Source organism: Octodon degus, unplaced genomic scaffold, assembly GCF_000260255.1.
Source record: "Octodon degus isolate 3935 unplaced genomic scaffold, OctDeg1.0 scaffold00028, whole genome shotgun sequence".
Lineage (NCBI taxonomy): Eukaryota > Metazoa > Chordata > Mammalia > Rodentia > Octodontidae > Octodon > Octodon degus.
This window is the reverse complement of record NW_004524604.1, coordinates 10,684,917-10,697,858: the sequence shown is the minus strand read 5'-3', so window position 1 is coordinate 10,697,858 and position 12,942 is coordinate 10,684,917. Positions and strand designations below refer to the sequence as shown.

At 36.5% G+C, this 12,942-nt stretch overlaps 1 protein-coding gene across 1 annotated transcript in view; it reads left to right on the top strand.

The window, feature by feature from the left end:
- Positions 1-310: 310 nt before the first annotated feature.
- The window catches only part of Cpa3 (carboxypeptidase A3), a 28,707-nt gene continuing 16,075 nt past the window's right edge, over positions 311-12,942 (top strand). Inside the window, exons 1-5 of the mRNA XM_004629277.2 lie at positions 311-378; positions 467-542; positions 3,643-3,767; positions 12,438-12,540; positions 12,640-12,741. Of these exons, the coding sequence (XP_004629334.1) occupies positions 311-378; positions 467-542; positions 3,643-3,767; positions 12,438-12,540; positions 12,640-12,741 (474 nt within the window). The remainder of the gene's footprint in view (positions 379-466; positions 543-3,642; positions 3,768-12,437; positions 12,541-12,639; positions 12,742-12,942) is intronic.

Here is a 12,942-nt window from a genome sequence, read left to right as displayed (position 1 = left end):
AGCATTTTTGAATAAGAGACCTGGGTTCAAATCCCAGCTCAAAAATACATAACCTACTTTACCTTGAGCAATGTTTTTGCTAAATTAATTTGTCTCTGTCCTTTTTCTGTAAAATGGGTGTTCTCTAGTGTAAAAGCTGAAGTGACCCGGGCCTTTGGTGTTAGTGTTGTCCCTTCACTCCCCAAATGAAAAAGCATGGGGAAAGACGACAGCTCATGCCACGAAAGCCTAAGAGGAAGTCGGCTGATCCTACAGATAAATGTTGAAGCATAAAACTGGCAGAGGGTCTCCTTTCAAGCAAAGAAGAACTATGAGGTTCATTTGGACCTTGAGCTTGATCGTCACTGCCCTTGGACTTGCTCCTGTCCGATTCGACAGGTAGGTCTCACTGCCCACTGTTCCAGTCTCTGGGTGGGAAGAGGGTACAGGAAACTGTCTTTACAGCTCAAGTTTTGCCTTCTTGAAGGGAGAAGGTGTTCCGTGTGAGGCCCCAGGATGAAAACCAAGCAAACATCATAAAGGACTTGGCCAAAACCAATGAGGTAAAGCATTTGGGGACATTTTATCTGTTCTTTCTACTCCCTAAAAGCCACTTCTTTTATTTTTAATGCCCACAGTGAGGCAACCAAAGACTGTCAAACATAAAGGAAAATCTCCAGAACTACTTGGATAACTCAGCAGTGGTCAATATTTCACTGTTTGTTTTGTTTTTATAGAATGCAGTTTGTTTTTCCTCCACAGAGCTTTGTGAGTAACAGCTTTTGCTAGGTAAAACTGTAAAACAATGGGATGATCTTGGCACCCGTATCGGGTCCTCTTTTCCCTCCTCACCCAGTGCTGTCAACTGTCCCTTCTCCCACTTTGATCTCCTTTGGTGACACACTTTCTGTTACAATACAAACTGACACTGTCAACATACTAGCTGCTGTCAAGGTGACCCTCTCCAAGAGCAGATATACTTTAACAGGAGGCTCTTGCAGTTAGATCATTCCCTCAAAATCCAACAGGCCAAAATAATCATGTTATCATTTATGAAGCTGCTCCTGTACATTGTGTCATTGTGTCAGCCATCTTCCCTTCATTCTCTCAGATTTTCCAACAGCTTTGCAATGTCATGGTCATAATGTAACTCATTTAAGACAGAGGAACTAAAGTTCAAAGATGCAAATTAAATTAAATTACAAAAATGTAAATCTAGATTTTTGTATCTGATTCAAACACAAACAAAGCTGGTATTAAATCTAGTCACATATATTATCTCTGCATCAGATCAGTCAATAGTTCTATTTATTCTAGTTCCCAACTGTTTCGCATATCCACATTTTCCTCTCCACTGCCACTGTCTCTGCTCTTCTTGTCTCTTACTGGGATGATCTCAAAAGTACTTTAATCAGCATTCAGGGTTCTAGTCTTGTCTGCACTGTAATCTGATTGCTTCTCTAAAATTCAACAATCACATCTCCATTTAAAGTTCTTTATTGACAGGCAGCCTTGTCCTCAAAAGGCCGATTCTTCAGGGCCACTTGCTAAAGTTCAACTCCCAGCTCTACACCAGCTCTGCAGTGGTACGCAACCTACTCAGCCTCACAAGTTCCCAATTTCTTCTTCTGTGAAATGTAGCTAATTATCCTATGGGTTTGTTTGTTTGTTTGTTATTTGTGCCAGAAACCAAACTCAAAGCCTTTTTCGCTTGCTAAGAAGGCACACTGTGCCCCTGACCATATTCCTGGCTCTACTAGCTAATCATCATCACACTACCCTCCAATATTCTTATAGATTAAGCAGGCTTTGATTCAGCTCTCAGAAGCTGTCCTTGCCATGATAATCACTGGAGAAGCATTTTCTGTGTTTTCTGTTGCTATTCAAAGTTCTTTGTGATCTGCCAAAGCGCCACACTCTTTGTTCTCTTGTTCCTGTATTCTTTTGGTCTTTGAGCTTCATAGACACCTTATGTTCTTTTCTCATCAAGAACGTTTCTCTTTTCACCTGCCTAAGTTTTATTTTCCAAGACAGCGCTGCCAATGTCTCCTGCAGGAGAGCTTCTCTGTGCATGGGCTCTCATGAGCCACGTTGGCTTTTTCCTTGTTTTCCTGGAACACTGCTCTTTCCTCAGGTGTTGGTTAACATGTCAGAAATACATATATATAGTTCCATCTCCACACAAAGCTTCTTCTTTCCATAACTCCCCCACTAGATTCTTTAACTGTGATAGACAGTTCTGTGTCTGGTATTCAATAAATGTTCATAACGGTTCACTGAGTTCTAGAATCTTACTTCTTATTATGTACCTTCCTGGAGAAATCGTTATTTTGGTATCATGGCCAAACTAAATTGCCTATAAATGACACTGCATCGCTCAGATGTCCAACTTCAACTCATTCTGTAACTTTTTAATCTAAGTAAATAGCCATACTTTTGGTTCATAGAATCTTCATGCTGTCCAATAACGGATTCACCTAGTTACAGTGAGATTTAACTAAGAGGCAGGTGAACAGATACAGACACACTCACATTCTTAATGTGATAAGGCCAGCCTAATAGCTCAGTGGGGCAAAGCACCTGCAAGCAGGCACAGGGGTTTGGGGTTCAATCCCTGGGCCTGCCGTGCCAGCCCCATACCCAGGGCATGCTGAGAGGGCAATTGAGACTGGGGGTGGTAGTGCACGCCTGTAATCCCAGCACTTGGGAGGCCATAAACAGGCAGATCACTATGAGTCCGATCTAGTAGTAAGACCCTGAACACCCTGAAGACTCTTCCCTAAAATACAGAAAAAAAAAAAAAATCTTAGCGTGATGGACAGAAATCAAGCAATACCTTTACATCTCACAGATTGGAACAAACACATGATTTGTTTTCTCAATTTAGTACAATCTTGAACAACCACAAGAATTGGAATGCTTTCAAATCTATTTTAACCTGAATATTGTTCTTGTAGGCCCAGTCACTAAATTTCTGGAAATCTCAGCTCAGGGAATAGAGAGAGAAGGAAATCGGCACTTATTAAATCCCTGCATGTCCCAGACCTTAGACTCATTTCACAATCTTCAATACCCTCTCCAGGGGGTCCTGTTAGCCCAATTTTTCAGAAAAGAGAACTGAAACTCAGAGTTTTAGCAACTTGTCCAGGGCTCCGTTGCTTTAAAAAGTGGTGGGGATGGGAGGCTACGCCTTCTTGCTATGTGCAAACCTTCCGGGAGTTTCGGAGGTTTACACAGATATCTGCTTTTGAGGCCTGATGGGGAGGGGAGCAGATATTTAACATAAATTCTCAATTCAAACCAGACACTATGGCTGAATCAAGTATGATTAATCCTATTAAACTCCAAAACAGGAGAAACAGAGGGATTAACCAAAAGGGCCGCCCCTCCTTTTTACATTGATAGATACAATGCTCTGAAACAGGAATCACTACAAATATTTTCTTTCTCACTCCTTAATATTCAACATTTCTCAAATGCATACACAGACCAAAAAAAAAAAAAAAAAAAAAAAAAAAAAAAAAAAAAAACCTCCTCTCATTAAGAGAGGGGCCCATCCCTTAGTTACACTGACTCCCAAATTCCTTTCATGGTGCAGAGCACACGGTCATTTCTTAGCACATACGTGTTGGTAATCACATAATGGTGAATTCATCTTTGCAGCTCGACTTCTGGTATCCAGATGCCACACACCATGTGACTGCTAACATGACGGTGGATTTCCGAGTTAGTGAGAAAGAATCCCAATCTCTCCAGTCTGCCTTGGATCAAAACAAAATGCACTATGAGTAAGTCTTTTTTGACTGTTCAGATGTGTTAGATACTCAAAATTTCGAGAGCCTTGAGATTTTGAAGTACTATAGTAGAACTACTTTTAAGTTGAGCCCCACAAAAACTAGAGTTCTGTGTGCAATGTATAGTTCATACTTACTTTCAAACAGAATACTAAAGCATGTTTCTCAAGGTGATAACATCATGGGCAGTTCATCTTCTATCTTGCACTCAGTCTGATCTGCAAAAATGACAATTACTTACATCTGCTATCTCCAAAACCAGCTCCTCCTAAGTACAGATCATGAGTGGACTCAGATAGATTAACCATACAACTTCCCCACTGAGATGTAATCAACCTGGAGCTGAGAAGCTAAGGATGCTGACCAGCACCATGTTCTTGCATTTGAATTCTCCTGACATAAAAGGAGATCCAACAAGGAAGTTCACCTCTATAAATCAGGGATATTTTAATGTAAACTATGTGATGAATAAGTAGTTCTTCATGAAAGAAATGTTTCCTCACAGTAAACAACAGCAAAGCAATAGAACAAGACTTAAAGAAGAGAAAAATCTCAAAGAGATAAAGATGCAAAAATGAATCGGCATAGTCCTACAGAGAATGTTTTTTAAATTAGAGTTTATTGAGCACCATCCATGGGCATGTACAGTCTGGCCCCTGAAATCATGAATCATTAAAGAATTTAGCCATGAATATCTCAAATCAATGCAAAATTTGAAAAAAGAAATGTGTCTTTATACTGCACTGTCAAACAAAGGTCCAGTTGCAATTTCTCCAGGCCTTGTTGTTCCAGGATTTTCCTTTATTGAGACTCTTCCTGTCAAAATAAGTTACTTCCTTTTTAATTCAATATTTGATGCCTTCTTCCCCTAAAGTACTGCTCTAAGCAGCTTATGCCAAAGATTGAAAGTTTTTTTAACTTTTGCATGAAATTCACAGATGTTGGCTAGAAAAATTCCAGGAACAAGACTTTAAAGAGAAAACAGTTCGGGGCCAGGGAGATGGCTCAGTGGAATAAGTGCTTCCCTGGCAAGCGCAAGGGTCTGAGTTCAATCCCCAGTTCAGCAGAGAGAGAGAGAGAGAGAGAGAGAGAGAGAGAGAGAGAGAGAGAGAGAACAGTTCATGGATCACCGGACATTGAAGAGTTAATTCAAAAGGCATCCACAGACTAAGAAAGATCCTATTGTTGTCTGTAATTATACAACAGAGTAAGACTGGCTGTTACTCATTACTTGATTGTACTTACGATATACTACAATACCACAAATAAATATAAATTAAGAAGAGATATACATAAGACAAGTAAGCAAAAAGCATTTGTTTTGTGTTTAAAATGTAGCAGGCTATTGTTTGCGATGATTATTGATCACTATTTTGGCTTCTGCTATTGTTACAGAGGATGGTGATATAAATAGAGAAGTTAACAGATTGGATAAAATGTAAATGTAACTCAAAATTAATCTATATCAGCACAAACCATTGATTTTTATGTTTTTATAAGTTGTACCATTAAATTAGAAGTAAACACTTCAAACATATGCCTCCAGGATTGCAGAAACTTATGGAATATTCTAGAATATGTTTACAATTAATTCAGATACCATCTTGGTTTTTTATTTTTTATTTTTTAAAGCATACAAAATAAAAAAATAAAGCATACAAAATAGTAATTTTAAAAAATTAGAAATGATATAAAATTTCACTTAAGAAAGTAGTAAGAATTCAACAATAGTTGCTGCATTGCATGTTATCTTCAAATTAGTTGTTTTTTTCTTGTCTGAAAGAAATCACACTTCCACCCTATATACAACGTGGCTTGAAGAGCAGGATTAAAATCTCATGTATCATGTTCTCCTTGCACCCTTGTACAGTACACAAGTGACTAGTTGCTTGATATGACATTGGACAGTAAAGCGAATCACTGGACAATACCTAGGTAGGTGTCTGGTATCTTCCACTTCATCAAGTGACCCACATGTATCCTGTTTCCTCTTCTTTCTTCTAAACCTTGTCTGGCCTTAAATGACTCTGACTCTAACCTAGACCCTCGTGGTTTGTTTTTTTTCATATTTTCTTGGGCCAAGATAGCTTCCTGCTAGCTACATCAAGGAGGAAAGTGTTAAACTACCTCTAAAAATTAGTTTTATCTAATTAAGACATGATTTCTAGAAATTGGCCCAAATTAGCCACAGTTGTGGGAAAGCCACATAATTAGATAGTTACCTTCCTCAAAAATAAAAATATGTAAAGTGATCTGTGCAGACAAGAACTATTTAAAATCTTGTCTCTGAGCACTAATTATATAGATAATTTTATTTGCATATTAATTATATGTGTTACTTGGTGTCAGTCAGTAACAGAAGAGGGTTCTAAGAACAGAAACATCTGGTTGAGCCCAAGCACCAGGCTGAAGAAAACCATATTAAGATGCTGGTTTGACAAAATGATTTAGTTAGACACCCTTCATTAGACAATGCATATAAACACTATTTAGTTAAAACCATCTGTGTGTGATTTTTTTTAATTTTCAGAAAATGAAATTACAAAGCCATCTTTGATTTTAAAGTAGCATCCCTATTTCCTTTTTACTTACACTTTACAAAATCACAAAAAGCCACGTCCAAGATACAAATAGTACATACAGACTGGTGAATAAATGGTGAAAGGAAACCACACCCATTGTGCTAAGATTTGAGGGACAGTTACCATACTAAGAGTTGAATGTTTGAAACTCCAGTGATTGCACTAAATATTTTTACATTTAGATAACCTTTAATATGGCTCTTTCTTTGATCAGAAGTTAAAATTAGAAAATAGAGTTACTAACAAAAGGTAATTTATAAAACAAATTTTAATATAATAATAAATCTCAAATGATATTTTTAAGTAAAATTTTATCAAGATTTACATAAGATTATATCAGGGAATACAAAATAGATACATACCAAACTTCCACAGTGATAAACAACACTCAGATCAATGTCTGATTAGCTAATAATGTTCAGCCAAACACAAATTCATATTCTAAGTACATACACAGTCTTATCAAATAAGTGTCTCAATCAAATAATCATTCTAATGACTCATCTAATGTGTCATCCATTTATTTTCCTTCTGCTCCACATTTTTACATATTTGCCCAAGAGTATAACATGTAGATGAGGCCTACTATGAATGTTGAAGATGTACTGGCCATGGTAGGAAACAGGAGTATGGTAGGTCTGGAAATGAATTCAGAAGCAAGTCCATCTGTAACTAGTGCCATTAAAACCACAGGTATTTCACACTGTCAGTTTATATAACTTCTCACCACCTCATTCACCTCATCTGTAAAGTTGTGAATATAATGGCAACTATTTCATCGGGTGGGGCGGGGGGGGTTCATGGAGATTGAGACCATAAAAATCCCTCAATAACTGGTTCCTTTACTTATTAATTCAGTTAGGGGAAGGGCCATTTATACTTGTGGTTATATGAGTGTACACATACGCAAACACCACACGCATAACACCCGCTAACACACACACACACATACACACACACATGTACACACAAATAGTGTAACAATAACTGGAGGCTCACACCAGATGCTCCTTTTCCTTCATAGTGAATGAATTAGTGCCTTAAAGTGTATTATCTAACACATGGTAGCACACAGTTGGGAAATTGTGTAAGTGTAATTTGATGCACAGTAACCCAAGTAGAGAGTTATAAAATTGAATTTTGTGGAAACTAAAACCCCACTTTCTGAATAACTGCTATCCTGGTATAAAGTAAGTATCAATAAAATCCAACCCTACAATGAGGCAAGCCTTGCACAAGCCTCTGAAGACTGGGGGAGTACAGATCCCATGACAATCCCCAAGGATTCCATCCTGTGCTGAAGACACTCTTGTGTGATTATTCCAGCTAGGGTACTGGAGACAGACACTTCAAGGTTCAAAATCCCATCTCCTATAGTTTAACAGTTGTGACAATTTTGGAAACAGACTTAACCTTCATACAAACGGGGTTGATAATGGTTCCCAATTACTACTGTTGACAGGACAGTACTGACATGACAAAATGTAAAGAGAGTTTAGCAGAATGCCTAGCACATATGAAAATCTCAATTGACATCAGCCATTTGTATTACTAAATCCCAAAGATAATTGTCTATCTTTTCACCCACATTTAGGGAATATTTTTTAATAAAGTAAGCAAATCTTGGAGCACTAAAATAATATTTGGTGGAAAGTAATTTGGTTTCATGTGCTTAGCCTGGCTGCTGGTTAGTGAAGGGGCTTATGAAGATAACATCTGGCCCTAGTTCTTAATTTCCAGCCTTAGGCTTAATTTCTATTCCCATTCAGCAACAATCTGGCCCCCTTCTGATGTCCTCCACAGCTGCAGTTGTAGAAGGGTCGTATTTTAGCTCATGTGCTTTTCTTTCTGCCACTGCTCTCACAAGACCTAAATTGATATAAGTCTAAAAATATTCTTAGATACAAGCTTCCCATAACTATTTAATATTGCCTTATATAATGAATCAGCCTCTAAAACCATAAAACTTCTCTTTTGCCTGATTCCTCTACTATCTGTGAATGTGGTGGGGCAAAAGCTGTGTTCTCCCTTAAAGCCATTAATTATATCTGTAGCGACCACCCGAAATATCCCTTCAAATCTCCTCAGGCCTCCTCTGAGTTTTAGTGCAATGTTCCCCGCCTGATCCCCAAATTGCTGTCACACATTTACCTTCTCAGAAATCCCAGATTCATAGGTCAAAAGTAAAGCATACAGCGAGTTACATGTAATGTGCATAATAATGTGCTTGTCAGCGTTGTTAATGGGAATCAATATTCATGAGCAGTACTTGGTCCCATGTGTTAAATAAACTCTAATTAGGAGTGTGCTGCATTTCTGTTCTGCATCAGAACTCAGATCAGTCAGTCAGTCTGTAAGAAGAAACCAAGTAGAAAGGAACTCTCTGCACCTTTACCATTTATTTTCATAAGAAATTGAATATTTCAGAATCAAACAAGAGCATCCCATTAACTTTGAGTTTAAAATGTCAATTCCACAAAGTGGTAGTTAGCATTGTAAGTCAGCTCCAGTAGTTTGAAGTTCACTGGATGCCTAAGGCTTACCAAGCTCCTCTCATATTTCTCTTCATTTCATCTTTATCATAATCATTGGTGGTATATTTGGTCTTCCTTGTAAAGGGGAGAAAACTGAAGCTCAGAGAAATACTTAAGCTGCCCACATTCTGTATTAAGAGGCAGAACTGGGGCTAAAACTCAAGGATGTTTGAGTACAGGTTACTGCTTCCCACTTAGGTAAATACCTACAAAAGGACTAGAATGAATGCTTAAAAATAGCACCATCTTACACTCAAGAGTCATTGCTATCAAAAGAAAAATACATGTATATTTCATAACCAACAGTAGGGTAATACTTTTATTTACATGGAGTCAATGGGAATGAGATAATCCAAATAAGGAAACTTCTACATAAACCACTTCAAATGCTCTTTACTTTAAAACATTTTCATTTAAATATTTCCATCATGGGCCACAGTGCTATGAACTACAAAATAAAGCATACCTTTGCATAAAGAATGACATGAATCATACAAATATGATTTTCATACTGTGTTTTAAGAGAATGATATTCTCAAGGACTATGGAAGTTTTAAAAAGTATTTAAGGATACCTAGACCACCATCCAGGGACACTCACCCCTGTCATGTGCTTGCCTATCCTTCCGTCTAGGTAATTTCCCTTCTTAGTTATTTTTCTGTCAGTGAACGTCCACCTACACTCACTTTTAGCAAGTCATCTAGTGCATTTATTCTAGATCAATCAAACATTTTAGAACGCAATTCACAAGAAAAAGAGCAGCTCTTTGTGAGGCTATTTGTAAATAGCCTAAATCTGTAACACAGTATTTAACCTATTTAGGAACCTAATAATAGACTTCATTATAACTTTATCTCAGTGCATGGTAATAATCACATCACATAAGTCGATGTTGTTATATTATTCTTAGGTGGCATTCAACCATACTTAATTCTGAAAAACAAGTGTGCCTATCAAAAGCAAAAAGAAAACAAGAATGGCTTTTTCACTAGCATTATTTTTCATCATTCAGGGTTTAACCAATGTAATAAGCAAGGAAAAATTGGGGGAAAATAGATATTTTCAGAACAAAAAAGCTACGTGCAGAAGAAACTAAATTGGCGAAAGTAATAACAAGAGTAATAACTGCACATAAACCCTGAAGACAATATAAAAATGTCTTAAATGTAAAAGATAGCTTTTAAGATAATATACTGACTAGTAGATAAATATAACCAAAGTAGTTTGTTTTAAATCAAAAAATTTTAAAATTTAAAATTTTGAGAGAAAAACCATGGATGAGGTTAATTTTAAAATATATGAATAAGCAATTCACACATATAAAATGTTACTAAAGAATTTAAAAGGAGCAACTATATTATGGTCAAATATTGACAATAAAATTCATCTCAAACTTATCAGTAATACAATTCCTATCAAAAGCCCAGTTTTTCTTTCATGTATTTGGACAGGGTCTCACTATGCAGCTTGGACTCATAATGATCCTCCTCTTTTCAGCCTCCCCAGTGCTGGGATTACAGGCATGTGCCACCACACGTGGTCTCCATGGCTGGCTCCATACACCCAGAGGCACGGAGCACCCAGGATCGAACTCTGGTCCCTGTGCTTGCCTAAGATGGTGCTTAGTCTGCTGAGGTATCTTGCTGGCCCTAAAAGCCTAGTATTTTTATGATTCTAATGATTTCCAAAATTATCCTAACAGAACAAAAAAATTAAAAACAAAGAATAAGCAGACTACTCAAAATTAAACTTTACATTTAAATATGGCTTGTTTTTACATAAGAATTAAAAACCATATTAATAGATTTGAATAGAAAATTTCAAAACAAATAAAATATAAAAAGAAGTGTCTATATGATAAAGGTAGCATTTTTGAAACATGAATCTTAAAGTTAAATATTTTAGATTCAAATTTCCAAATCCATCACATGTAAACTATGTATATCTAAACTCTCTGGAGCAATAATTTTCTCACTATCAAATAATAATAATCTTGGCAAGATTAAGATTAAATAATGTCAGTAAAGCAGTAGCTGGCTCATATTAATCTAAAGCAGCCTAAACAAATGTAGGGTAGGCAGCTGGAGATGCTTGCCTGGAATTCAAGGAGAGGCCGAGCTAGAGAGTCAAGCACAGCCAAGCACTGGGCAGCCAATCCTTAAAGTCCGGGGACCCTGAAAGATGCGGTGGAAGGCGGAGTGCCTCTGAAAGACATGAAAATTGGCAGGTGGTGAAGACAACAGCCTTGTTTTCTTTTTACTTGTATTATATATGTTTATAGTAGTAATTATTACATTCAGTGTATATAACACATTTCAATTCTTTTTTCTACTACCCTCTACCCCTCCCTAAAATTTCCAGCATCAGATTTATTTATTTACTTTATAAAGCCTTATAAGTTTAATTATCATATATACAGAATGAAAACTAGACTTATAGTAAGATAATAGTATTAAATCAAGATACATTTTTAGATACATTGTCCATACTTGATTATAATCCATTTTCTCTCATCATTCTTATTATCTGTCATTTATTTGGTACTTTGTGCATACTGATACCTACTGTGCATACTGTACATTTCTCTTTCACTGAGAGAAACCAGGAGATATTTGAACTTGTGCCTCAGTTACTTCACTTGACATTATACTGACCTCCAACATTAGCTTCCCAATGATTTTCTTGCCTCTTTTTACACTCCTCCCAAACTATAACGCCTTCAGCTATTTCTAGCTTTAGAAAAACTAGGCAACCTATTTTTTAATAGGCAACTTAAAAAAACACTTTGCATCTCAAATGAAGATCATAATCTCACGTGCAAATACAATGAGTTGCAATACATAAAGATCAAGGTAGCACATGGTAAGTGCTAAATATCTGTTTACTAACATTGTCACTAGTGTTACTCAAGTTCTTCAAGCTCTCAAGGTATGAAATAAGAAGAAACGATTTTTAGACTGATGCCTAAAATGTTCATTGCAGGGTGTATTGCGTGTCTGTGAGTGTGTGTGTGTGTGTGTGTGTGTGTGTGTGCTATAGAGAAGAATGAGGAATATTACAACAGTATAACATAAGCAAGATGTGCAATTTTAAGTATCCTAGTCACCTTTAAAAGATTAAAAAAATCAATGGGTAAACTTGATTTCAGTTGTAAATTTTTATTTCACCAAATATATTCAAGATATTGTTTCAACATATAATCTATATAAAACTTACAGATAGTTTTCATAATTTTTATACAAATACTTCAAAATTTAGAATTTATTTTAAATGTTCAGCCATCTCTATCTTTGGGCAAACCCCATTTTAAGTGCTTGTTAGCCACTGGTAAATGAAGATCATCCTATTAGAACCTCTAGATAAAAGGGGACTCAGAAGCCACACACAAAAGACATACCCAAAGGAAATTTATGGGGAAGAATAGTGAAGAAAAAGAACAAATTTGGATAAAAATAGAGGAGGGAGAAGAATTTCTTTGCAAAGGAAAGATAGCTGCATTTTTCTTTCCCGTGATAATACATATACTTTATCATTCTTCTGTCAAATAGAATCCTAATACATGATCTACAAGAAGAGATTGAGAAACAGTTTGATGTTGAAGAAGATATCTCTGGCAGGCACAGTTATGCAAAATACAATAACTGGGACAAGGTACAGCATAAAATTCTTTTTAAAATGTTACCTTCATCATTTCTTGGTTATATTTTTTTCTTTGTTGGAATTCCTCACCATTGGTTTTGCTCTTTTAAGATTGTAGCTTGGACTCAAAAAATGGTGACTAAGTATCCTGAAATGGTCTCTCGGATCAAAATTGGGTCAACTGTTGAAGATAATCCACTATATATTCTCAAGGTAAAAATAATTCAAGACCTACTGGTTCTTATTGTTATTGAAAAGCATTAATTTAAGGATTACTTTGTTTTACAACTCAGCTAAGTTTGAGACAGCAACAAGCCTAATCTTTTGAAGAATATTTACTGTAAACTTCAGAGCATGAATAGAAATAACAGACGGTTTTCAGGGGAGCCAAGAGCATTGGCCAGTGACCGCATC